At 54.0% G+C, this 27290-nt stretch overlaps 6 protein-coding genes and 1 non-coding gene across 7 annotated transcripts; 2 read left to right on the top strand and 5 right to left on the bottom strand.

The window, feature by feature from the left end:
* Window positions 1-647: 647 nt before the first annotated feature.
* On the top strand, window positions 648-4798 carry SLS55_010304 (uncharacterized protein; the record flags this gene model as incomplete). Its single annotated transcript, XM_066781691.1, has 2 exons — window positions 648-2987; window positions 3038-4798. The coding sequence occupies 2 exons, from the start codon at window positions 648-650 to the stop codon at window positions 4796-4798; spliced, it is 4101 nt and encodes a 1366-aa protein (XP_066627974.1).
* Window positions 4799-5963: 1165 nt separating this feature from the next.
* SLS55_010305 (uncharacterized protein) lies at window positions 5964-6394 on the top strand (the record flags this gene model as incomplete). Its single annotated transcript, XM_066781692.1, has 2 exons — window positions 5964-5970; window positions 6039-6394. 2 exons carry the CDS (start codon window positions 5964-5966, stop codon window positions 6392-6394), a joined length of 363 nt encoding a protein of 120 aa, XP_066627975.1.
* A 4106-nt stretch (window positions 6395-10500) lies between these two features.
* Window positions 10501-10929, bottom strand: SLS55_010306 (uncharacterized protein; the record flags this gene model as incomplete). The annotated part of the gene is made up of 1 exon (XM_066781693.1): window positions 10501-10929. One exon carries the CDS (start codon window positions 10927-10929, stop codon window positions 10501-10503), a length of 429 nt encoding a protein of 142 aa, XP_066627976.1.
* A 566-nt stretch (window positions 10930-11495) lies between these two features.
* On the bottom strand, window positions 11496-11885 carry SLS55_010307 (uncharacterized protein; the record flags this gene model as incomplete). The annotated part of the gene is made up of 1 exon (XM_066781694.1): window positions 11496-11885. One exon carries the CDS (start codon window positions 11883-11885, stop codon window positions 11496-11498), a length of 390 nt encoding a protein of 129 aa, XP_066627977.1.
* A 785-nt stretch (window positions 11886-12670) lies between these two features.
* On the bottom strand, window positions 12671-13597 carry SLS55_010308 (uncharacterized protein; the record flags this gene model as incomplete). Its single annotated transcript, XM_066781695.1, has 1 exon — window positions 12671-13597. One exon carries the CDS (start codon window positions 13595-13597, stop codon window positions 12671-12673), a length of 927 nt encoding a protein of 308 aa, XP_066627978.1.
* A 2294-nt stretch (window positions 13598-15891) lies between these two features.
* Window positions 15892-16003, bottom strand: SLS55_010309. Its single transcript has one exon. It is a non-coding gene; the product is annotated as a tRNA-Gly (tRNA).
* Window positions 16004-24132: 8129 nt separating this feature from the next.
* Window positions 24133-24767, bottom strand: SLS55_010310 (uncharacterized protein; the record flags this gene model as incomplete). Its single annotated transcript, XM_066781696.1, has 2 exons — window positions 24133-24372; window positions 24765-24767. 2 exons carry the CDS (start codon window positions 24765-24767, stop codon window positions 24133-24135), a joined length of 243 nt encoding a protein of 80 aa, XP_066627979.1.
* Window positions 24768-27290: the final 2523 nt, after the last annotated feature.

The following is a 27290-nucleotide window of genomic DNA, read 5'->3' on the forward strand; positions in this document are numbered from 1 at the left end:
AGATATTGAATTTTAATTAGTGCGTCTTATCTCCGCTCAGTGGTGTGCTGAATAAACTGCACGCACGTCTGGATCCACCAATCTGGCCTACTAAACTGAGGTGCTCTTGCTTTTTCTTTCGTCGACGTGGCTTCCGCGCATTGGTAGCACTTGCTCTGCAATTATTGAATCCATGCAAACAACGAGACCGATCGAAAAGCACTAAATGGAGTGACTGGCACGTGAGTCCACCGTCCGCTTTCCGGTCGCATGGCAAAGGTATATATTTCCCATGTGCCGTGCTTCTCGTCAAGCAACTGTAACTCATCTTTCCTCCATTGGCATCACCCTCATCCTGTTATTGCGCACATGGGAGACAATACTGCGAACCACGATCTTCTAGCAGAGTGGCGGAAGGTCGTGAGCGAGTACGAGAAAGTGACTCAACAAAGCTTGAGCGCCACAGCTCCTTCGAACCGTCAAGACTTGGAGGCAAGATGCCTTGATCTTTCTCGATCGGATCGCAATGAGTTGGTCAAGGCGGCAGCGGTGACTGTGTTCAACGTTGCCAAGTTCGCAGTAGATGCTTCGTCGGTCAGTATACTTTTTGCCACACCAAGCCTGCCTGACTCACCTTCCAGATATTTCCACCGGCATCCTCTGTCTTCATGGCCTTGTCGGCTTTAAGCGAGACCATTCAACATTACCGGGCCAATTTCGTTCCGAACAAGGTCCTCGACCAACTGCAGGGCATCAAGGCATGCCTGGGCCGAATGGAAGGATATCTCAAGATCTGTGAGGACGGGATTGAGTTGGATGCAAAGCTCAGAGAAATCATCATGGAGATCTTCGCCGTGACCTTGAGTCTATGCACCATCTACACCAAAGTCGCCCAGGATTCCAAAACTCCTACAGGTATCGCGAAGAACCTTCTCAAGGCGACAATCAGGTGGGACGGCAACATCAAGTCCAGGGTTCAAGCAATCGCAGACGCAAGCGACCGAGAGATGAACAACAATGTGGCTGCCCTCCGGGTCTCTGACATCTACACCAACGACACGAAGGTCCGAAAAGCAAATTCGGAAAAATTGAAGCGATATTTCAACATTGACGGAAAAGAGCTGTGGTGGACTGGCAGGCAGGCATCATTGCAAGATGATCGAATCCAGAAAATGGGCGATTGGCTATTCGACCTACCTGAATTCAAGTCGTGGACCAACATTGACCGCCACACAGATACGCCAGTTCTGTACATCAATGCTCCAAGTGGACACGGGAAGAGCCATCTTTGCTCGCGAGCCATTCAATTTCTCCAAAATCAGCGGAAGAAGCAGCCCCAAAAGAACTCCTGTTCCGTTGCGTGGTATTTCTTTCCAGAAAGACAGGCTGAACAGAAAGGATCAAACCAAAAGGGCAGGGAGGCGAAGAGAGACAAGATTGGTGGTGTTGCCCTTCTCGATGCACTCCGCGCTTTGATCTGGCAACTTTCCGAACTCGACGGGGCTTTTCAAGATTTCGCTGTAGAAAGGCTTGATAGGAACTTACAGGTAGTTTCCGACCCTGAGAGGGTATGGACTTCGTTCATCAGCAGCTTCGTCACGGATTCGAAACCGGAGAGCACGAAGCCGCAAAAGGTTCTATTTGTGGTCCTTGACGGATATGGAGGTCTGGATGGCCAGGCCTTACAAAACATTGTAGAAGAAGTGGACGACCGGTACCTTCGACGAAGGTATCAGCTTAGAGTTCTGCTCTCCGGGAACCAAGAATTCAGCCACTCTTACTACGTCTCCAAGATTGACCTATCCCGAGACTACCAGCGCTTGGACGCAAGAATCTTCATCGATGAGGGACTGACAGGATCGTACGAGCACCGGGACCACAAAAGCGAGGGATACCGAATGTTATGGGAAATCCGAAAAGATTTGACCTTCAATTTTGAAGGAAACTACCATGACCTCAAAGATTGCATCCGGGAGGTTGAGCGCTCGAGCCTGAGAGGACTGTCTGAGTTAAAAGAGCTTCGAGGGTTGGGGCTGAAAGACCAGTTAGTACTCACTAAGCGCAAGCTGGAGACACTGAACAACGACCTTCAAAGCGACGACATCGAGGTCTTGAATCAGCTGATAGTCTGTCTGGTGCATTGGGAAGTTTGGCCAACAGTTCAAGAGTTAAACGCTTTTTTGTCACTCCGACTCGGCAGCAAATTCAAACCACCAATTGAAGACCAGCTCAACAGCAAGTTCGCCAGATTGGCATGGGTCGAAGATGGACAAGTTGTCGCACGAAAACTTTTTGAGTTCTTCGACCAGCAAGAGGTGCAACTGAAAATAACCAGACACGAGGACGAAGCATGCAATACACACCAAAGCCACGAAGACAACGTCCTGGTTCCCAAATCCGTATTGGAGTCCTTATTCATGGGGAGACCGGCGAATTGCATCACCTCGGACGGGTTTGAACACTTGATCCAAGCGCACACCTTCGGAAAGGCTACGGTCCACTTCAGTCCCAAGAAAGTCAGACTAGACACCGTCAGGTTTCTGCTTCAAGCTATCAGTGACAATGCCAAACAGGAACGCGCTGAAACAAATGACCTTCTCCAGTGGGGCGGCCTCTGGCTACCGAAACATTTCTCTGACGTGCTGGCAGCAGATCTTGAGAACCTGGAGCCCAAAGAGCAAGAAAAGCTAGGAAAGCAAATATATAATGTCTTTGCGGTGGAACAAGTGGTCAAAACTTGGTTGCCCAAAGTTGATATCGACGACTTCTTGTGGAAGAATTGGGAAGCAGACCTCGGCCACGTACACAAGTGGCTATGCGATCACAAAAGCATACGAAATGGTTTCAATCAGAAACTCGACAGCACAGCTGAGAGCTTAGGCGATCTCGTTGTTGGACTTCCCGCTATACTCAACATCCCTATGAAAGTTGTGGCATGTGAATGGCTCCAGGGAACTAAGTGGGAAGCGCGCAACACTTTCATATTCCTAGCCAAAATGTTCCTCAAGGTCAGTACCAACGGAATGTGCCTGAATTAACGCATAACTAATGGTTTCAGGCTTACGAGTCGAGTGATGGTTATAAGGTTGATGGCCACCAAAAGCAACTCTGTGATACACTCCGACCCGGTGCACCTTTGGCCAGTTTGGAACAGAAAATTCAGAATTTTCACACAGCCATAAAAGGTAAAGATTGTTCTGTCGAAAGGATTGAGTGCCCAGACACAGTCAGAGCGGCCGAGAAGTGGGCGATGTCCATTCTGAACAGCACTGAAGTACAGTACCAGAGCAACCTTCGACTCGCGGAGACATTCATAGAACTATCGGACGAGGAGTCGTCCGCAGAGGCAGAGCGGAGGTGTGAACTGATCAAAATGGACAATTCCTTGGATATCAAAGCGCGGCTTTCCTTGGTCCATGTATTGGAAATCAAGAGAAAAAAACAGGCCCTTGATGAGGTCATGAAGATACGCCACAACATTCAGCGCGCTGGCTTCAGAAAGGCTGATTCCGACACATGGACCAAAGAGCTGGACCGCTTTTGGAAGCTGTGTGACAGCACGAACAGCGCAAAGGAAGCCTTTACTGCTTGCAGGGATCTCGCCGAAGAGTTTCCGGAAGAACCATTTCCCTTGGAAAGAGCGCGACAATGGATCATGAGAGAGACGAAGCTCGATCCAAGTTTCGAAATCATCTCCCTGAAAAGAAAGCTAGGCCCATGCAGCCTTCTGGCCGAGTTGTTCTACACAAACGCCCAGTCCGAAGAGTTCCATCGGAAGTTCTACGTTCCCGCCAAAGATCGACAGGGCCTGGTTTTGGACACGTATAATGAGGCAATAAGGGAATCGAAATCGCAAGTCGACACCGTTTTCCTGCAATACCACTACGGCATGGCCCTATATCGACGTGGAAAACTGCACGACGCTATAGAATCATGGGAGAAGAGCATCGATCAATTCCAAGAGACAAAAGACTGGAACTACAGCGACGAAAAGATCTTCAAGTCCTTCAACATGGTCGCTGAGACACTGGGATCCGCATATCTGGAGATTGTGCTTGATCACTCACGTTCCGAGTCCCCGGAGCCTTACATCACAAAGTTGGAGCAATACACAACCCAAATTGGCAACAAACAGAAAAACATTGGAGTCAATTATCTGGCCCTGCTGCTAGCGCGCGCATACCAAGATGTGGGCAAACCGCAAAAGGCAGTCTCTTCTGTCAAGAATCACATGGCTACAGCTTTCGACCTGCTTGGGGATGAAACAGAGGACAATGACTGGAATGGTCATTTCATGCTCGCAGAAGCACTCATGTCCCTGAACGACGACGACAACGCACGTGCTGCATGGTCTCTGATCGTGAACGTGCCAGACGCAGAACGCACATGTGACATCTCGATCACATGTTCCGGCGGCTGCGGCTGGGCTTGGGAGGGGTCGGAACACCTGCAGGATGATCTGCATATCTGCAGAATCTGTCCTCATGCACGTTTTGAGGGAGACTGCCGGGAACTCCTTCAGAAAAATGGCCTGGAGCAGGATTTCTGTGGATCGAATCACAAATTCCTGAAGATTTCAAGACGAAAGAAGAAGGAAGTGAGGATGCAGAAACAAGACAAAGTACTGGTGGGCAAAGTAGAGATGAAAATCGAAGACTGGTTAGATGGTCTGAGATGCAGGTACGGGATAGAGAATCCGTCGGCACCCTGGACAAGTCGGACTGCAGAGTCCCTCCAAATGGCGAAGTGGAGCACACAGCGTCGTATTGGGACGGTATTACGGACGAGCGGAGCTACCCGGTCAAGGAGAAAGTCTTGATATGTACAAAGAATTTTTTCATTATTTCGAGGCAGAAAGCTGGGTCCTTGGCGTTGGGTAGGAAATCTTGTTGATTCACGGAGTTAATTGAATGACAGCAGACTTATATGACCGGCAAAAACTAGTGACTGTAGGTTCCTATCGCTATACGCTGCTTTTATTACAAGTCTCTCACCTGTCGGCGAGTAGCGGTTCAATTCCATTAGCAGTGTTCCCATCAATGCCTGCAGTACCATACTGATCGCATTGTGACAACGCTCCGTTGTGGAGTTTTGTCATACCGAGTGGGAGACTTGGGGAGGGTGGCGGTCGAGCAGGTGCAGATGTCTTGCGGAGTGACCAAAGAGGACTATCTTCTTCGATTTCCCGTGCACGAGCACCGCCAGAGCCGGGTTGGGACTTTTGCTGTGATATCCATTTTCAATCTAACGGTGGCAGCCACCGCATTGTCACTCTTTAAGTGTTATGCGCCTCTTGCGCAGTAGACTGGTTGAGAGCAAAACCGGAGAGTAAAGAGATATTGAGAGACTCTCCATGGCTTTTCAACAATGAAAGTGTGGTGACCCGCCGTATATTGGACCGCCGGCGGATCAGGAGACAGTGGTGTCGACGCGGGCGAAAGAGGCGCTTTGGGCAAGCGACCACACAGCCGAAGCATAGTCTCCATTGTACTTCGCATAATGTGAATGCCTGCTGTTATCTGATACAAACAAGAGGACTGTGCGAGCTATCCGCTCTCATTCATAAGCTTTTGGGCGGGACGCGTTGTATCCTTCCGCGATAGTCGATAGCGAATGGAGAATATTTCAGGTATACTAAACACTGAGATCCAGCGTCTCTATGCATGTTGTCTTGCATGGGTTTCTTTGGACTTGTTGCACGGGATGTCCCACAACTACTGATGTACTTTTTCCTCGGCCCGGGTGGCGGATGGTGTTGTAAATACACAGATAACACACATCTCAGTACCGGGTGTTTCACGCCGCCTCGTTAGCCAATCACCGTCAAGTTGGAATCAATCACTGGCATTTCTGGCTTATTTCTTCTTCAAAATGAGCTGCAAATCACTACACAAACCTCCGGTTCCATACGACGGAAGCGCACGAACAACCCACCACACGCTCTCTTCGGATCCACCCCGAACTTGCCTTCTCATTTAGACACCATGTCTGGTCAATGCGGTAAGTCCACTTCGCTTAAAGCTACCATACCCACAATGACTAACGCAACTCGACCGAAGAACTCAAACTGATCTGCGAAAACGAACGAGACGGCAAGCCGGAGGGTGCGGAGCACATCCCAGTCCGGAAAGTCAAACTCTCGCGCGTCGGTCTCTTCATCGGGTCATATATCGGTTTGAGCGACAACATGCGCGGTCCCTCTGCGACCAACCTACACGTGAACAGCCCGCTCGTTGCAACGTATCACGTTCGTCTCCGTGCTGCTACTGATACCGTACGTCCCTCCAGCTTCCTCAGCTCTTTTGTTGTTGCTGACAATTCCACCGATTATACAGACCATCGAGATCTTGACTCTGGCGCATATGCAGGGAACCTGGCTCAACGGCCACCTCATGGTGCCCAACGTGTGGTATGAAATCGGCAGTGGGGCCGAACTGAGGCTCGGTCGGACCAACATCATCGAGAATGGTATGTCGTCGGGCCGCTTCTCATTGGTGGCGGAATGCGGCTGACCAATTGTGCGGCAGTCATCTACTACGCGCCGAGGTACCACGTCCGCTTTGAGCCAGTCGGCTTGGGTGAGCTTGCGGGGTAAGCTGTTCGCTTTTCGACTGCGAGATAAGACGTGTTTAGATAGCCCGGGTCAGAAACGAGATCTCTAAGTAGTGATCAGCTACTACGGTCTGTGCACCTAGTACGGCGAGCGCAGCGGCCACTGACGATGAACCTCCGAGCACCGCCGCCTTCAGGTCCTCGGGCGCTTGCTACAACACTGTTCACTCGTTACTTCTTTCTACTACGTCTTCAAATTGAAACAAACCCACATCCCTTCTTTTACTGTAGCTCTTGGTCCGCTGAGTCGTCGTGACTATCCTCTAGACTACACTTGATGTGAACCGCTTTAAACCCACACGTTAAGCCTAAAAAGCTCGCATGCCTCCACAGGCGGTGCAAAATAATAAGCTTTCGAACAAGGGATCTATGCAATAAAACAGCCAACCTACGTAGATCAAAAGAAATAGATCAAGAGTGCCGAAGGACATGATAGAGCATAAATCTCGTTTCGAGGACGATGCTACCCGCCGTATAACAGATTTATTGCCGCTAACCAGTTAATAGTAATGCGTGTCCATCACGCTAGCTGTTTTGGCGATAAACGTGTGACAATATATAAAGCGTTTAAGCTTGTTTGCCATTGTCAGCATAATACTTATAATTAATAGATGCGACAGAGGGCAAATGCATGCGCTTCTCTAAATACTTATGTGATACTATAAAGTTAAGGTTAATCTTTTACAGATACACCTCATTCTCCATCCAGAGCTTCCAACGGGTACTCCATCATAGACGGTCAACTTAGCCATATCGAACTAAGCTTTCCTTCCGTGAACATTTTAGCACCACCGGACACTTTGGCAAGGAAGACCATGGCTCAGGTTTAGAAATATAGTACGTAGCTTCAACCAGCATATCCGAATCTCTACTGACTAAGCTGGGTAAAAGTTGTCACCTTCACTCCCATTCACCAGGGCACTAGCGGCAATGTCACTATATATTCGGGGGGTGCCCGCAAGGTTACATTCGAGGGAAATGAACATTAAGTAATGGGCACTGCGACATCTATTCACGTCACGAAGCCCGGCCCGAACAACCTCCTCCTCTACCCTTGTAAAGGCATCGCCAATTACCACTTGCAAGTTAGGGTTCGATCAGTAGATGTGCGACCAGCCCCCTTTTCCTCTTCCCGCGCTCTTTGATGCAGACTAACATTGGTAAACATTAGAGTATTAAAGTCAAGCCTTTACAGGTAGCTTACCATACATCTACCAGTGGAATCTTGTTAACGGAGGTGGATGAATGGAGTACTATTTGGAATAACGGGTTACTTACTCTAGGCGGTATGACTTCAGTTCATAACTTAGTTAACTTGGACTGCCTAACTAATTCATCTTATAGAAGGAGTATCTGCCTAGACGTTCCGTATCGCCGTTGAGCTTGCACCCTAATCCAACCATAAGCCATATTTGACGATAAGAAGAAGGGGACTGATCTGAGACAAATCCTTTGCACATCAACTTCTTTTTTTTCTTTCCCTCTATCAACCTTAGTGTCCATAGGGACTGGGGTATGTCACTCTACATAGATATCTCTGGGACAACCAATTAATTCTAAGGCCCTTCTGTCGGGGATGTCTACTTTCCCGTATACAGAGATTGTTGAACAAAGCGGAAGGTGGACTTCAGATAGTAAAGAGCGAATCAAATGCGAACAATGCGTAGGCTCCGGGGCACAGCGTCAAATTGTTTCAATCATGTAGTAGCATTCCCAGCCCAACTACGAACAATTTACATTTGATACATCACTGCCTCTCGTTCAAGCCCTCTCTTCCGATGTGCCATTCGAAACCTTCTACAATGACAGCGTTCCTAGCCAGTCTCGCCCACAGGTAGTCAGCTGCACCGCGCCATGACAGCCTCAGACACCAGTCATGTCCGATCGGACATCACCAACCGTGGCTCCCACGCGGGCTTTTTCATCTTCCGATAACCCTTCTCTCCTCCTGTCTTAGGTTTTCCAGTCTCCCAGGACACTTTCAGGCTCGTCGAGATCCCATAAGTAAAGCCTCTTCTATCAACGTGGCACTTCCACCGCTATTCAGTCAACGCCTTTTATTGACCTTCTGATGGAGATGAGTGTCTACCGGAATATATCTGGTCGCACACAGGCAATTGCCTCTCGAAGATTTGGGTCCACGTAGGTGGAATTGAGGTGGGGGAGGTTAAGAAGTATACATGTATTCAGGTGGGTCATCTACTTGTCATGTAGCGGGGTACCGCAATGAGCGAACAGGATTATTAGCGAGGGAAGTGTAGGGACGTTCGCTTGTCGATCGGGGTTGGTCACATCGAGTTAGGCTGCGGGTAAGTGTTGCCATGCTGGTATCGGTCGGTCTTGGCAAACTTTAGGAGTTGCAAAACTCCAACCGTCCAACCCCTTTTGCCACCGAGAACGGCCAACGGGAGGGTGTCCGGATGATCAATAGCCAGTATCGCAGAGGTGCAACAGTATTGATAACGTATAAAGTCGAGTAAGCTCTTTAATTGCCTTGACCCCCTTTTACGAATACAGGCAAAAGCCAGATGTCATGGCTGCACGGCGGGTAACAAAAGAAAATTGCCCACATCTGCCTTACACGCACTAAAGTATTTATGTAGGCAGTTGAATACAATATCCGGACATGAACACAAGTCTTAAATGCACGCATTCACATCCGGATCTTGCATACAACTGTGTATAAATGCATCTGCGTAAGGCGGATTGGGGTAGGGTCGGTAATTTCTTTTGTTACTCGCCGTAGCTGCCCGACGAAGAAAAGGTGCCACAACTACGAGAAAGTTGTCCCCGCCATCAAACAGCCAATACACGAGGGTCAAGGGTAAACATTCCTGCCGCGAAAAAAAGAGGGACTTCAAACCACGGGATATGGTGCCCCAGGCTCGACGTTGCCCAAAAACCTCTTCCCTTGACGGTCGAGTCGAGCCCCTTAACTTTCCACCCCGCCCAAGCTGCCACAGGACTCTCCCCCTTGTCCGCCCGCCCGCCATTGATACAACCACCTGCTTCATTCCCTCCGATCCTACGCACGGCCTTCGCTGCAGGACAAACCCCAAGCCGCGCCCTCTCGTCCGCGCTCAACGGCGGGCTCCGCTTCATGGATTCCGACCCCGATGCAGAGGATACGGCGGCGATGGGTCCGTCGCGCGCGTGGATTGGTTGTCGGCGGCGCGCATAGAGACGGAACCCCGGGTGCGAGTTCGACGGTGTCGTACGGGCGGGGTGGGAAATCCGGGGGCGGGGAGGCGGGCGCGTGTGCGGGTAGGGGCAGGACAACGCCATGCAGGGCTCGCGGCAACGCGGGCGGGGAGGGGAGGGAGGGATCAGGGAAGGCAGGAGGCGGCGACGCGGCAGGAGCCGGGCGAACCTAAGCAAGGCTGGCCCGGAGGAACTGCCGGCGGACCACACTCTAGACCGCTAGCCCCGCCGATCGAATTGCTCCATGGGCCTGTAGTGGAATTGCGCGAGCCAGTGGTAGTAGTCGTGGCCAGCGGACCCGGTCTCTTTGGCGCTTAGCGTGGGTCTCGTGGCTTTGGCTTTCGGCGCCGATGGGGTAGATGGCGCGAAGCTTATGCGGACAACCTACGGGGGACTTTGCTTTCCCCAGAGATGTCCAGTTTTGCCGTCTATCACAGGAAATCGGGGTTGCGGCGGTGCTCGGAGGTTCGTCGCAAGTGGCCGCTGCGCGCGCCGTAGTCAGTATAGTCCCCTCTTACAGCCGATGGCTAGCGCGAAGAATAGCAGAATATGGCATAACTATATCTTAGCTCATCCTTAGAGAAAAAAATAATAATACGTAGGTAGTCAAAGCTATCGTTTAGATATATATATAGAATTTTTAATTCGATATTCTCGTCCGGACGATGGCTTTAACTATCCATAACATAAGTAAAAAACAGATCCACGCTAGCCATCGCTGCGCGAAGGAGCTGTAGACTGTCGAGTCTGCTCTCCTTCGTCAGGGCAGATGCGATCCGGGTCGATCACATAGCAACTGGGGTCGGCGGTTGCGACCATGCGGACCACTTCGTTGGTGAAGTGGGCGTTCATCCAATTTCCTGAGCGCAGCCTCTGGAGGGTATCTGCAAGCCTTTCGTCAAGCGAGCAGTTGGGGTTGACGTCCTCAACCACTTCGGCCGCATCCGGAGTGGCGTTTCTCTCCTGGTAGCTAGCTTCGAGAGCTTTTTCTACCAAGATCGGTACCCGCGTCGTCTGTTCCTCACCGGTGAGCGCCTTCGCAAGGCCATGGACCTCAGCTCCACCGGTGCCTGAGTGGGCCTTCGCCGGGGTAAGTGGTAGTTCTGGATCCGTGGTCAGACTGTTCGGTTTCGGCATTGCAATATCAGCAAAATTGGCGCCATGTTGATCCTCTTGGTCTCGTTCGTAGCCACCTTGTCCTCATGCTGAACTTCTAGTTCGACCTGGGTCTTGGGCTCAGTATTGGGCTGCTTGGGGGCCTGCAGCTGCATGACCCTGTCGGTTGGGTGTGGCTCCCCGGAGGTTATAACACTATCTTCCAGCATGGGCGTCTGGACAGCTAACAACTCTCCTCCATCATCCCAGTCCATAGCATTCTCTTCCGGCGGATTGTGTGAAGTGTCTTGTTGTATATGCGTGGGATCGTGGTGAGCGACTTCGGCATCGATAGAAGAGGAACCAGAAGGTGCATTAGGGGTTGGTCGCGGACGTGAGCGTGGCGGACCACCAGGCTATGTAACCGTTAGAGGGCATGAAGCCAGGGAGAGGTCTATTCTGAGCCAACTCACCGACGACGCGGTAGGAGAGGCATCCTGTTCATCACGCTTGCGCTTCTGGCACTCAAGTTTCTCAAGGACACGCGCCACATCGCTACTTTGCCAGAGTTTCGTGCGGGGCGTGCCTCGCATGTGTCCGTTCGTGCGCTAGGAGTTCATGCGGTTTTCGCGCTCGACCATGAGGTGGTCGACGGCAGGATTCCAGTCCAGGAGAGCTGCAACCCTCTTCATGTCGCTGAAGAAGGTGGTTGACGAGTAGTCGAGAAACGTTGCATTGAGCACATCGTGAGTGATGCCCCACGTGTTGCAGAGCGAGGCTTTGAGGCTCCCCAAGCGATCATATCGGGAGACAGTGGGAGGCTGCTGGAAGGCATCGCGCAATGGCTTACTGAGGAAATTGAGTAAGTCGCCTTTCGGGTAGGCTAGCTCAAAGTCGACCTTCAGCTGTTCGAGGTCCTGCTTGAGATGGGGCTTGTTCTGCTCCAGCGAGGTCTCGAGCGCAGCCATGCGCTGATGGAAGCTATTCAAGTCGGTCATTGTTGTCGACGAGTGAACAGCGTGGTGGCGCGGATAGAAAGGTAGGAAGCTGGCTGCGGACACGAGAGAAAGGGACAGAGTGTAAGATGCTCAAGAACGGCGCACAGAGTTCGGGGCGCGATTATAACACAAAATTGCCAGTTTTTTGCTACTCTTCGCGGATGTTGGAACGTATGTTAACGGCTAAATCACGTCCAAACGCTCGATATGGCCAGGGCTAACGTCGAAAGGGACGTCGACACAACTTCACGTCTCGCAACCGTCGGGATACTGAATTCGCCTACTTACGTAGGAAGAGTAATAACACAGTACCCAACAGCTCTTTGCTATTAACCTCTCTTCCACACCGACGCCCTCACAGTCCGGCTCCCCTCCATTTTCCCATATAAATGTTACAGTAGAGAAGTACCGCCAGCCCGTTCCAACGAGGAAATAGCTACGTCTTAGGGATAGTAGCTGCAAGGAAGGCGGACGGTCGAGCAAACCCTGTACGCGGCTGATCATTCTGCATTCCGAAGGTCGGTTGGAGGAAGTTGCTGCGCCTGGATATCATGCTTGTAGAGTGGGAAGCGACGCGTGCATGTCGATTGGTCACCTGCATGGACCCTGCATTGAGGCCCGTCCGGTCTTTTGAAAGTAGGTAAGAGAATAGGAACAGTCCACAACATCTTTTCTTGACCAAGCACAAACGAGGCAATTCAAAAGCTAGCAAGACATTCCGATGACGAATAAACAGAACCTATACGATAGAATTGATTGATCTAGCGTAAAACAAACCACCCAGTTCAGTTCTCAGCCTTGGAGAAATACTCTTCAATCGTCGTCAGCTTCACCCCATACTCCTTCAATGCCTCCACATCAACGTCATACCCCACCTCATTCAACCAGCACTGCGCCCTCACCACCGGCGTCTTCCCCACAACCTCCATCTCCTCTTCCGTATAATTCTCAAACACAATCTTCCTGCTCCTCACCCGGTTCACCCTCTCCACCAGCTCCACCGGCGTGACCCTCTCCGCAGCCACCGCAATCTCCCTGCCATCAAACCTCCCCGGCTCCGCCAACGCCGCGGCCACAAACCCGCCCACATCGGCGGCATCGCAAAGATCCAGCACCGCGCCGGGCCCGAACGCGGCCTTCAACACGCCTGTCTCCTCCAGCCCCGGGAACATCCACCCGCTCTTCGGCATCTCCAAGTCCTGAAGGAACACGGTCGGCCGCAGGATCGTCCAGTGCGCGAAGCCCGCGGCCCGCACCAGCTCCTCGTTCGCGTGCTTCGACAACCAATAGTTGCGCATGGGGTCGTCGTCGTCGTCGTCGTGCGCGTTTCCCCATCCCGGAAACGACTCGTGCTGCCCGGTCTTGGCGACGCTGGTGTAGAAGACGGTCGAGACGGTGCCCGAGGCCTGCGCGGCGGCGACAGCAGCGGCCACGGCGCGCGTTTCGGCGTTGGGGAGCGGCTGGAAGTCGGGGAGGGCGTTGATGAAGACGGCGTCCATGCCGCGCGTGGCGGCGGCGAGGGAGGCGGGCGAGGATGCGTCGCCCGTGACGAGGGTTGCGCCGAGGGCGGAGAGCGCGAGGGCCGCGGGCGACGATGGGGTGCGCGTGAGGGCGTAGACGTGGTGGCCGGCGCGCAGGCAGTGCCGGACGACGCCGCTGCCTTGGGAGCCGGTGGCGGTTGTGACGAGGATTTTCTTGGGGGGAGAGGACATGGTGGTGGAAGTAGAGGTGAGTAAGTGAGTTGGATGTGTGTTTGGGAGTACCGAATCACACTTTGCGATGTCTGTAGTCTTGTGTTTATATATGTTTGATGTCGCCATTCCTGACTTTACTACGCAACAGGCCATGGAAATTGTTTTAATGCTTACTGTAGTCTCTGGCAAATTGATTGTTCGCCTATCGTGGGCTTAAGGGAGGTTTTCTGTCACGTCTTCAGTGCTGTGATTGGTGAAGAAGCTGACTTGAAGGAATGTACAATATTCTTCATACCTAAGAGGGAAGCCTTCCGTATGTTCTACTGCTCCACCGTCCCGGACAATGTTACTCTACTACCAGAAGATTCGCTGCATAACACGGTAATGCGTTGCCACCATGAGCCAACCAGATTCTGTAAGGCTCGGCCTCGCGGTGTTTTAGTGCCCGAGTCGCTTGTCAGCATGGGGCGGAATCCTACCGGGCTGGATGTCAGCACTAAGCGGAACTCCACCGTCCATTTTCATCAGCATGTACGGCGCATCGCCATGCCGGTTTTCGTCCGGAATGATACGGAATCCCACCGTTATTCGTCCGGGACGGAAACATCGTGATCCACGTATCTGGCCGGTCGCTTCGGCGGTTTTGACACGCCACTGATGAACCCTAATGGCACCATCTGCCGAATATGACTCTTCTCAATCTATACTGTCGTATGCGGTGACGGGCCAGCAGTAGGAGAAATGCATTGCCATACTGGATATGTCTGAAGATGGAGGTGACTCACTGCATTTTTAAAGCGGATGATTGTTCCCCTTCGCTGTCCGCCACAGCACTCAGGAGATATAGGCGTGGCATCCGAAATCGCTTACGCAGCTGCACCTAATGAATGGAAGCGATGTATGAGCAGCGGGGTTACAGTTCACACGGGAGAGGTGCAGCTCACCTTACGGGCTACGGCGGGCTTAGCGGCCACTTACGATGAACCTCCGAGGACGGCGCCGTTGCCTACCACGCCCGCTCACCCGAGATGCTCGCCTAGCCAATCATAATCGTTGAAAGCCCTCCGTAAGGCCTACGGAAGGCGTAGCGGCCATTTGCGACGAACCTCCGAGGTCCGCGGCATTGCAAACCGCTTCGCTCACCCTCCATATCTCGTTGATCCTTTTTCAAAGACTTTCCATCTGTACCGTATAGTTTTAATGGCATTTCCGCGACATTAAACCCTCCTCATTGTCATTGATACAAAATCAGAGGAGCCCCAGAGGCGAGAAAACATGCCAAACCGTCACTCAACACCTGAACCATCATACAACCCCGCTCAAAGTTGTTGAAGGAGAGGAAATTGAGATGTGACGGCTTCGGACTGCGTACACCGCTACTCCTTTACCAAAACTCCTCTTTATCCTCACTCTTTGCTCCGACACAGCCGCCCGTTCTGGTTGTACCACCTTCCTCCGTCCGCACCACCCAATGCTCCGACCCCACGGCCGTTGGCGCAAAACAACACGCTATGCGGATCAATCTCCCGCTTCAACGCATACAGCCTCCCATATATAGCGCTTGCCGCAAAACGCACCACCACCGCCAACCCCACTCAAAGACATCCACCTCACGCATACACGCCCACCCACCCGTCGGCGCCCACCGCCCGCCCGACCCCAGCAACCCCATCCGTCAAGTCCTCGAGCCCGTCGCGCATCTCCTCCGGCGAGGCGTCGACCAACGGACGCAGCCGCCGCCCGCATTCGCCAGCGCCGAATGCGTATCCACCGCACCTCTCCTACCTGCATCGCCGTCGCCATGGCGGTGCCGTCGAGGCGCCGGGCGCAGGTGGAGGCTCGCGTGGTGCGTGGTGTCGAGGGCGAGCGGGCGGGCGAGCCACGTACGTACGTACGGCGCGACGGAGCGTGCGTGGCGGGCTCGGCGATGGTTCTCGTTGGGGTGCATGTCCTACCGTACCGGTATAAGGAGAGATTGGACTATGATGGAGATGTCTTGAACGAATGGATGGTTGACATACTGATCTAGGTGTGAGTCTTGACGGTGGCGGGGTTGGTCGCGGTGGAAGTTGGGGATGAGGAAGTGTTGAGGGGTCTGAAGGGATGGGCTTGCGGAGAGCTGAAGTGAGGTGGCAAAGCAATGCTTCGCTGGGGCTCGAGAGACTTGCTCTCCTCGCTCGCGGATGGGTCAACGAGCTCACTGGGGTGTGTGGTGGGCACCACGCTAGTCCCGATTCAAAAAAAGGAGAGGGCGCGACTGCCGTAAAGGATGGTACCCTCACTACAACAGCGGCGGACAGCAAAAAACAAAAAGCATTGGCTGAGACTCGAACTCAGGTTCTTCCCATACATCACAACAGTTGTTACGCTGGAACCAATGTGGCGATGTGGAATTGGGACGTTCTACCGCTGAACTAACAATGCTGACATAGGAAACCACTAGTGCTGATCATATAGCAAAAGGGCCCACCCAGGATCCTCACTTGTTTCTCCACTGCACAGCGCCTAGAAATGACGTCGCGCTCATTGTCGCCGTTCCCCATCCCACGATCCTCGCTATCGCCACTTGCACCTCCACCGCCTTCGCAGTCAGCAGTAACAACAACCATTGACCCCACCATCATCTTCATCCCCATCAGCCTCCAAAACGACTTTACGACCGGCCGGGCCCCGCGCGAATACAACTACTGCCCATCCAGCAACGGAAACCTTGAACCTCCTCTCGTTAGAGGACCGGTAGGGTGGTCGGTGGTGACTGGTAATGATGCACTGGGAAACAAGCTGTGTAACGGCACACGCATTCTCTTGTGATGGCTGTACCTGTATTTTAAGGGCTCAGCAGGACCGTAAGTTCTTCGACTGCAAGGCAGGGTGGAGGTGGAAGAATGAACGGTGGCAGAAGCTCCTTGTTGTATCTTAGCCGCGGTGGGTGGATATCCCGCTTGTTGACGGTGGAGAGGGTCTTACCGTTGGGGTTGGCTCTTTACGGTCGACTCTTTCTAATAGGGATGTAGGTATAATCTGGATCCCGTTCACGGATATGCGCACGTTGATTGTGCAACTTTATCCATAGCCTGAAGACGGATGCTAGTAGGCGTCGCATCAGCGGGACGCTCGTTTTAGTGGATCCATATGTAACGTGCGCAAAGGTCACATGCAATATTATATAGTACGGCTACATAGTACTAGTGCTAAATGCGTTTGTCCGTGCCTGTTCGTTGCTGGGACGTCTAGAACCTGTGCCGTGTACGATAATCAGGGCGGCGCTGGTCTTCACTATCGTACCTTTATGTCGCCGCAGCCCGACTCTACCTACAGCCTTTTGCTGCACCCACGTCCCTTCCGTAACTAAAACCATCCTCCAATCGTTTTGTGCCGGCGCTTGCCTGCAAGGAAGACTCCGGGATATTACTCCGATGAATGTGGGGCACAACGATTAGATGCACTTAGGATAGCGTCCAGTAGCGCCGAAGATCGACCTTCCGGACGCCGTTAGCATTCGTGTGATCAGAACCATGGTTGACCGAGCCTGACGTCGAGGATAGCGGACCGCACTTTACTGCCTGTCGCATGATGGACAGCTGCCATCATCCGCTTGTCATCCCCGTCTGGTAAAGTTGTTGTCCCCGCCTTTCCCTTCTGGGGGGGTTTTGGGCTCGTGATCAGTGAGCTAGAAGTGGAGTATGGAGAGTGGGCTCGCGTATTCGGATGGGTAGCGGTGCAGTCACGGTACCATTGCTGCGGAGGCGAGCTGACGCCACGGCGGATTGTAGAAGAAACGGCATTTCCGCCCGGAGCAGGAAATTGCACACGGGCCACGCGGGCAGTTAGCCCTGATATCTGGCCGTAGATGTACAGTCACATCCTGGAAGCCCATTCATTACTGCCAGACAAGTGTATGTGGGCGCAGATCCTTTTGCAATCGGATGCGCTGGCGGGGGTCCGGGTCCGATGAAGGGTGGGGTCTGCCAATGAACATGCGGGATGCGGCGCAGTCGCAGGAGTTGCTCGGTCAGCCATGATGGTCGAAGCAGCCTCGGCAGGCGGCGGGGGTGGATGGACGCGGCGAAACCTGTCGACAGAACGCGCCAGTCACCCGGCCAGCGGGAGCGGATGAGCTGTAGACGTTCGCTGCGTAGCCTGGGGGGATCGTGTTTTGGATGGGTGCATGTGGCGCAGGACGGACTGGTGAAGAGACTGCCGCGGTGGAACTGGAGAAAGTGGGCGGCGAAGAGCGCGTTCTGTGTTTCCCTTCCGTGGCGCGTGTTTTCGGAAAAAGTGGTAATGGCCTAGCCGTTTCGGGACATCGATACACAGCAAGTTCCCCATGTCTAGTTGCAAGGGAAACATGGTGCATCCCTGCTGCCGCATCAGCCCTATGCCCTTCGACACCGAACTTTGTAACGCCGTATCAGATGTGTGCAGTCCTTCGGAACGCAGGATAGAGAACACCTCCGTGGGTGAGGATTATCATCACCTCTATGAAGATCCGCGTGAGAGGTGAGATACAGGAATTGGAATACCAACTAACGGCGTTGCTGACTTTCCTGCACACGCGCGCAGGTTAGCAGGTGAAACTATAGGATCGGTCCAGCGCAGCTTCACATGCTGCGCACCATGACTCAAGAACTCCACTCACCTTCACTCACCGCTGTCATGCGCTAGATCTGGTGAGAGCGATTGTGACGGATAGCGGCATGTCGGCGTCCAAACTGCCCGACGCGCCGCTTGACGCGGCGATCATTTCGTCACCAAACACGTCCGCTCTCCATTACTCTCCGCTCCTCCCATATATACTCCACCCACACTGCGCCGGCCTTGCTTCTTCACCTCTTCGCAAGCAGCCGGCGCCACTTCAACCCGCGCAACACCATGGCTCCAACCAAGAAAGCCAAGAGTCAGGGATCCTCGTCCGCGACAACCAGTCGCGTCAGGAAGCCGGCGAAGCGCACCGCACAAACCAAGCAGAAGAAGGAACCCAAGAAGGCGCCAAAGAAGGCGCCAAAGAAGCCTTCCCCTCCTCCCTCTCCACCCTATCCGCCAGCGCCGGGGCGCGCCATTATGCGCGCCGCCAACGCGTACCAATTCAAGCCGCCGCTATATCCCGACAACTGCGTCATCTGCTTCGACAAACTTGAGTCGGAGATCTGCTACACAGTGTGCCGTAAGTCTTGTCTTATCTGGCCCAATCACCTCTCTTTCCCGTCTTTCCTCCTCACCACTATCTCTCTACTCCTCTTCATCCATAACAGAGTCTTATCCGGTGGACTAATTACCTGGCGCGCTCCAACTCCTACTGCAGGTCACACATACTGCAGCGATTGCATCGACCGCCTCCTAGAAGAAGAAGACGCCAAGTGTTCCGTCTGCAGACATTCGCTGTACTTATACGACATCCGCGTCGAAGCTATTGAGAAGAAATAGGATGGGTCGCGACTACACAGTGCGAAACACCAAGCGCCGGAAGATGGGAAAGAACAATTGACGAAAATCATGTAACTCAATGGCGTCCAGGAGGGCTTTGTTGGGCAAAGGCCCGGTATATAAAGCAGTTGGTTTTGAAATTGGTGTCGCTTGGCTACATTGTCGCATACGAGGATCCATAGGCGGAATCTGAATTTGCCTCGGAGTAGCAACAATCAATGTCCTTTGGCTGGCGCAGGGAATCCCGTGCATGGCTCCGCGCAAGCGTGCAACCCCTCTTGCTTTTGCTGACCCGAAAGCGCATACGGCTCATGGCGTCGTGTACCCCCGCGTGCGCGTACACCCGCTCCACCGCGCAGCAGCTCTGCCCCGCGTTGAACACCGCCCTGTCGACGACCTGCGCCACCACCCACGCGAGGGCGTTTGCTGACGCCACGTCGCCGCGGACATATGCCGGATCGTTCCCGCCGAGCTCCGTGATGACCGGCACGATGCCCGGGCGGCTGATGGCGGCGGTGGCGACACCCTTCTCCGTTGTATGATTCCCTCGATTGGCTGATCAACAAGCACACTGGGTCTTTCACCTCGCGTGGGGGTATGACTAGCTCTTTGAAATATACCTTCATCTTGTACCACGCCGCAAAACGGATTATTCATCTCAGTCCCCCATCCGAGCTGCCAATCTCTTTTCAACAGCGACAGCAGAGCTCCTACTCCGCTTGACATACACCATTGCCAGAGCGTCCGGAGTACTGGGGATGTAGCGTGTCTGTGTTTGCTGGGACTGTTGCTGAGAGGGAGTAGCTTTTCGTTACATCATATCGCCACGGACGGCAGAAAGGATGAAAACGGGCCCTACATGTGATTTCATCCGACGGGGTCAGTAGCACCATGATGGAAACCGCCTCGACGACAAAAATGACCCTGTTCACGCAGAGCCCGTTCCTGCCCGGCGCCACTTTCCTCTCCGCTCTGGGGGGCATACCATACTACGTCCAGCCTCTTCTGCGCCAATCAGCCATCTCCATTCACGAAAACGTGTCCAATCGACCTTGCCACCCAACACAGCTACTCGTGCACACGGGAGCACTGCCCAAATCCCCACACTGCGCCTTCCACACATCCAAAACCGCCCACCCCATTCCGCACCGCGAAAACACCACCCGACAGCGCCACCAACCCCCTCCCGTCCCATACGCTCTTCACCAAAAGGCAACAACATACGCCACCGGCGCCAGAGAGTCCGCCGGGATGCCGTCGTCCGGTGTCTCCGATCGCCGACGCCGGGGATGCCGTCGTGGACACGCACGCACGTACGTGCGGACTGATCGATCGCGGTGCAATTCACGCGGGCGCGGTGGCACGCACGCTGGAGAGGTGGGGGGCTCGACGTGTTCGCTACATCAAGCCGCGGGATGAAGGCGTTGCGGAGACGGAAAATTGTGTGTAGGTGTCCAGTCGGGCATCGGCGGAGGTTTCGGGACGTGCGGTATCGCCCGCGCGCGCGGGAGGCGCTGCTTCTGTGCGGCATTGCTGCCTGGTCGCCTCGCCTCGCCTCGCCTCGCCTCGACTGGTCGGTTGGATGGGTTGGCGTGGGGTGCCGTTGGTGCTCCGGTGGCCTTCGTTGTGGGTGTGATAGCGGTGGGTGGGCGATGTCGTGACGTCGAGGGAGCGGGGGAGGGGGCGGAGAAATGGTGGGAGTGCGGGCGGTGGGGTGGGTTGTGTTGAGCATTCCATGCATTCCCGCCGGCGGGGCAGGGCGTCGTTCAGACACGTGCACATTCCAAAGTAGTTACCACTCGGTCGCGAGGCACTAATTCGGCCTTGCGGGGTTCTTTCGGGATTTGCCGGCGGATGCTCCATTGGAATGCGGACTTCGAGGGTTCGACAATAGTCCTGGGCTGTGTTAGCGACCAGATTACCGGGGCTCAGAGGCACTGTAGTCGAGAACTTCTCAGGAAAAGGCAGTACCTGGGGCAAGATGTGGCCTGCAGCTGCAAATGATGCGGGAAGCTGAATGCACGAGATCTTCTTTTGTTAGTCGACATGTGTCTGACAACATGTGTCTAAAACACAAAAACAAAATACATAGAAGCCTTCGGCGACATATATTTTTCGAGCGTCTCGGAAGAATCGTCGCTCTTTGTGTAGGTCAGCATGTACAGCGTTTACAGGAATCACGGCAGCTTTATCTTTTGTGAAATTCATTGAGTATACAACTGAAGGCCCTGTCGCAGCAGCTACGAGCCACGGTGTGACTGTTGATTGCAGCAGTCCACGATCCCGCATGATCTTATATCTGCAACACCCCTTTCGTTGACACGATAATGGAAGTGGACAACACACAACCGATCGATCTTGACATGTGCAGCAGCCATACTCCCACCTTCAACCCGTGCATGCATATTAGTTTGTGCGACACATCTTCAAGACTTCTTTACATAAATCCCACACAGCACTCATACGAAGATTTGGGCTCAACGATTATATCTCATACGTAGATCAAGCTCTGTCTGGATCCTCAAAACACCCTCTAAACAAACAAAATGGTCGAGTCTCCTAAATGTAAGCCCCTCCTCTGCCGTTCCGGTCACTGACTCACATATGCACTCAGCGCAAGTGGTGAAGTTCATCAGCCATGTGGATGGGGATGGCGTCGCAGACCCCACGATAGAGCACATCCCATACCGGCAGATTACGTTCAACCAAGGGGAAGCCCCCGTCGTATACGGATCCGTACCGCAGGACAAGCCGGACGCGCCAGATCCTGCAACAGATAATCTGTACACATGCAACCAGATCGTTCCCGCGGACCATCTGTTCATAATTTGCGGGAGCCAGCCACGGGTAACTACATTGGTACTTCTCTCATCATGGACGTAGATGCTCACATACGTTACTTTCAATGCAGACAATCCACGTGAAGCCTCTAAAGGCAGTCCCTGTGACGTCGCTTGAGGGTCGAGTTCTGCCACCAGGGGAAGATGCCGAGGTCGTCAGCGGTCAGATAATCCAAATCGGTGAAAACCCGCTCACACAAGATGGCAGAAGTATGAAAACCCGTTCCTCCCCTTCATATCGTTTTCCACTCTGTTCGATTATGCTCACCTTGCTCGCAGTCATCGCTTATCCCCCAAGGTTTGAAGTCCAGGTCATGCCTCTGTCGAATCCACCGCCGCAATCAATGAATGCTATCATAGCCACACTGGCCGCCAAGTCTCACGACGGAAAACTGCAATAGCCTCTCGGGAGCGGTGGATTATGCGAACAGGCGTGAAATTGCACGGAGCGTCTGCGGGAGACGGGTCGTTGAGTTGCGGCGAATGCCTTCGAATCTTTTCTTGCGTAGGGCACCGGCTCGAATATACATGGCGTGTATCTCAGTATGGTAGTAGCAAGGACTACGTGAGATTGCGTAAAAAGGGCAGATGAAATGATACTTTGACATTCTCGGGGGAGGAATGGTCTACGACGTTCGCGTTCCTCAGAAAAGCCTAGCCCTCCTCCGACTCCCACTACGCACATAGCCGAGACATTATCCCCGTCACATCGCAACACCATGCCCTACCCCAGCTCCATCTACTTCTCCCCGCTTCCCACGGAGCCGCCAAACCCAGCCGATTGTTCCCTCACCCTCGACGGCCGCCACCACATCTCCCTCTTTTTCCGCGACGCATTCGGGGCACGCGCATGGTGCGTGAAAAGTATCCGCGACGGGGACACATCGGAGGGTGGGCGATACAGCCCCCTCTCGCAGCCGATGGCTAGCGCGAAGAATAGCAGAACATGGCGTATCTATGCCTTAGCTCATTCTCGGAGAAAAAAAAATACGTAGGTAGTTGAAGCCATCGTCCGGACGTGTATGTAGAATTTTTAATTCGACATTCTCGTCCGGACGATGGCTTCAACTACCCATGACATGAGCAAAAGACAGATCCACGCTAGCCATCGGCTGCGCGAAGGAGCTTTAGGTCGTGCGGCGCCGGGGGAGCAGGGACCTGGAAACCTCGAGCTGCAAATCGGTCTCACGTAAGACATTCCGAAGCAGGAGGCTGGGAGGTGGCATGGCGAACCGCAGCGGCGATGATGAAGATGAAACTTCTGGGTTGGTCGGCGGTCTGGCTGGGTTTCAGCGGGTGGATGGGCGGGGCCGTGATGCCCGGGCGCAGGGGCTTGAAGCCCGCCCCCATTGCGCGGGGAACTGTCACCGGGGTACCCGCGCAAGCCCTGCCAAGCACAATTTGATTCCTGGTCCCTGCCTGTACCGGTGGAAATATCGTCAGGTCTCCGTCACACGCTTCACGAACCCAGTATAAGTCAATGGAACAGTGTTATGACGGCGGCACGTGCAATGCAAGAAACAATGTGACCCAGGCATGCAGCCTTTGAGTGTAGGACAGGAGCGAGCGTTAAGCGTTGGGACACGCAGACGCAGCGAAACTGGGCAAGGTGCTTCTCAACTTGCACGCGAGTAGTTCATGAGTTTGGTGTGCTATAGCTTCACTCAGAGGGTAAGCGAGACGGATTTTCGCAGGATGGGTTGTACATAGATGTGCGTGCCGTGTATGCGGTTGAATTATATCGTGTGCGTCATGACTTGTTAAGGTTGTTGCCGTCGCATTGACAGGCACGTGGTGAGATTGCGGGGAAAAGGACATGTGAGACGGGCAAAGAAGCGAAAGTCCAGGGCGTGGTCCTGACTACGGGTCATGTGCGATCGAGCACTCCTTGCAGGGGCTCCGGCATGAGTTGCACCCGCTCAACAGATGCGGACGGGTAGAGCTACAACCATAGAGCAGCTTTATCTGCTTGGTGAAAATTTTACCAGTCAAGTGGAAGGCGTGCGAATCAGAGGTAGAAACAAAAGGAAGGCGAATATTTGCAGGTCCGTAGATGATAATATTAAATGAAGAAACTAAGATAGCACTACGGGCTAAACAAAACATGCCAACTGTGATGCCGTAACGTCAATCAGAATCAATCCAAGCAGATTGCGCAGTAGCCGATTTACCAGCTCCGAGGTATACCTATCGACCGAAGAACTCCCATTTTTCCGGCGCTATAATTGCCATCCACATTTCTGAACGCCGTTTGGCCTGACAGCCGCCGCCTTTACCTTGACAGATTGTCTAACCTCTCTTGGTGTATGTGTGTGGCGACATCATGGCCTGCGCCATCTCCTCAGCCTCCTTGGTAGGCAACTTGTAAGTCAGCGCCCAGATGCAAGCAAAAGCACCGTTGCGCTCGATCCATTCCTCATCAATCTGAATGTTTTCCATGCCTGCCTCCGGCTCAGAGGCCATCTGGTCCCTCATTAGGGAGGAGTAGGAGAGGGACACGGTATTGTCTGGGGGCGACATCGAGGCAGTCTGTGTGTGTGTCAGAAAGAGCTGCAACGCGTGCTATTGGGCGCGAGGATATGAAGGTTCACATACAAAAGTCTGAGGTGAGCACGATGGAGGAACGGTTGGCTGCTCCTGACGCTGCGTCTGCTCGGCCGGAGGAAAACGCAACTGGTACTGCGCCTGCTGCGCCGGAGGCTGATGCTGCTGCAAATGCTGCTGGTACTGTTGGTACACCTGTCGTGGCTGGGCACGTTGCAGCTGAAGGCGTTCCTGCTTTCGCTCGTACTGCTGCTGCTGCTGATACTGCGGGCGCGGCCTCGGGGGCGGAGGTGGCTGGGGACGTGGCTCTTGACGCTGCTGTTTGAGTGGTCAGCTGGACGAGACTTGCTGATTCGGCAGGGCATCGAGCGGCCCACCATGTTGCCCGGCGGTCGGATCAGTAACGCGAGCGGAGAATGGAGACCGCGGCGGGAAGCGCGTGCCGGCGGGCGAGAGGATTTGTATGGCGACACGAGAGCGGCGGCAGCCCAAGGCGAGAGCAGCCGTTGGCGTGACTCGAGCAGCCATTGTTTGCCTAGGGCTTTGGGGCTGGGGGTTGAGAGAGACAGACGGCGAGCTGCAGCTGCACGCTAATCCTCGAGCGGAGGGCGCGTCAGAGCAGAGCAGGGCTCGACGGTAGCACGCATGGCTGGTTCAGGCGCTGCAACGGCGGTTTGACGCGAGCTGCGGACGCGCGGAGCGGAAGGAATGTTCGAAATGGGCGCCAGCGGTGGAGAGAGTGTAGAGCGAGTCGAAGAGTTGCAGCGAGGCGGGCAGGCTAAGGAGGTGGCTTGCGGCCGCACATTTTGCCGGGGCAGGTACCGTACAGCCCACCAGTAGGGCTGCCGCTTCCTGCACTGCCGTTGCGCCCGCGTCCGTCGGCCTCGTTCCCCATCAGTGCGACGACTTCAGCTCCAGCCGCGATGGCTTTTCGTGCTCGCCTGGGAGCGTAATAGCGCTGGTGATCGTCTTGCCCACACGCGTTAATCGCGCGGCTAGCGGGCGCGTTAACGAGCGGGACGGATCGTAAGCTGGGCATCAACGGTCGGAGGTTTGCCCGCCTCCTTGCGTGAGGCCAGCTAGGCGGGGCATTGCCTGGACGCGGCTGCCCAAGCGAGGCCCGCCCACCCGCCCTCTTCAGCGCCTCTTCCACTCCCGACTGACACAGCTCGAGCCCAACGCCACCACCATTCCGTCTTCTGCCAGCGCTTACGCGTTGCGTTCTCGACACTCTACGCCCGCTCAAGCCCTCTTGTTGCTTGCGACTACCCTCCTTCGATACCGCGGGCGTGCAGTCCGAGTCACAACTTGACAGTGGCCTGCAGCAGCGTCTGCAACAGCCCGTCCAAATGCGCCGGGATGGTTTTCGCCGGCCCTGATGGGAGATTGTCACGACCGGGTCCTCGTCACTTGCCACGCAGCTCCTTGCTCTTTGGCCGCAAGGTAGCGCCGTACTTGTTGCCTTCTCACTCCCATGCCCAAAACGATCTGTCGCGTTGTTTGCCTGCCGACTGTGGCATGGACTTGGACGCTTCTGTGACGTTCGAGAACTCCGATCGTCCCGGGCATACACCAATCACTTACACCACCGTCACCGCTTCGAATGCTCCCGAGCCTACCCTGGATCTTATCCTGGAGCCGGCCGGCTTCCGCGCTTCCATGTTCAGTTTGGTTGGCGCCCTCTGTAGTACCGCTCTGAGAGGTCTGCCGTTTTCACTCATCTCGTCTGATCTTTTGCTGACCTCCTGACCAAGCTTAACCTTACCCACCTTACGATCGTTTCTGACATGCCGTAACAACCTCCGCCTTAGTGGTCTTCGGCGCATAACAGACCGCTCTCTGCAACCTTCATTGGTGTCTTGATAAGGAGTCGATGGGAAGTGATGGGATTTGATGATACTTGATGTGCAGATGGCCAAATTGGGGCCTGATGCTGTCTGGGTTCATGCAGAGATTATGTCGACTCTGGTTGACGCCCGCTTCATGCAGCTGACAGCTGTCAACAGATATTGAATGGTGACGGAACGGGCCTCTCTGTTTGGCAATGACAAGCCGACGGGCGCCACCACTGCACAGGTCTTCCCTGCTATAGTTGCCTTGGAAGCATGCTTCTGGCCATGAAGGCAGACGGGCCCCAGCTTTTGAACATTCTGCCACTCAGTTTAACCCTTTGCAACTATTTCGAGCAGTGCAGAACGGTGCGACTTGTGAGTCTGCTGCGCCACTCCCCACGTTTTTTTACGTCCCGCTGTCAGGTACTCGATTTTAGTATCATCTCAGTAGCTTGTGTCACAGTTGCCGAGCCTCAAGCGTCTGTCGTCAAAGCTAACAAGGCACAGAGGCGAGCAAGCCGCGGTTCCATTTTCCAGGACAAACTAGCTGACCCAAACGTAAACGCAACGCGTTGGCATCTTTCGAAGGTCTTCCGGTGTTTGTCCAACCGTTGCACAGTCCTCAAGTGCACTTTTAGTTTTCGCATCAAGTTTCTGATGGCACAAAACACAGCCAAAAGCCCGAGCCAGCCAGAGACGGGAATGAAGTCATCACATGTGACTGGCTTCTGCAGAAGAACGTATCTGGTAAGTGAAAGTATCTCGGCAGGTGTCTTGCAGGCGGAGTGCATCGACCCGGGCCGAAGGCATCAAAGAAATCGAGAACTGTTTGACCGTGTCGACGGTGCCTGGCGGATTGGTCCGGATGTCTTGGCCGCCGTGGGTGAGTGAGAGTCCCGTAAATGTCAAGCTGACGCCGAGAGTGCGACAAAGCTAAGCCGGTGCTACCCGTCCGTCCTTGGTTCAGGTCCTGCAATACGCCAAGTCCTCAAATGTCTCTCCCCACCAGGTGCGTGGGGTTTTGGAAACCTGCATCTGCTCCAGCCCGTTCGGTGGTTGCCACCGCAGGCG

This window comes from Diplodia seriata (assembly GCF_021436955.1).
Source record: "Diplodia seriata strain FDS-637 chromosome Unknown scaffold_12, whole genome shotgun sequence".
Classification (NCBI taxonomy): domain Eukaryota; kingdom Fungi; phylum Ascomycota; class Dothideomycetes; order Botryosphaeriales; family Botryosphaeriaceae; genus Diplodia; species Diplodia seriata.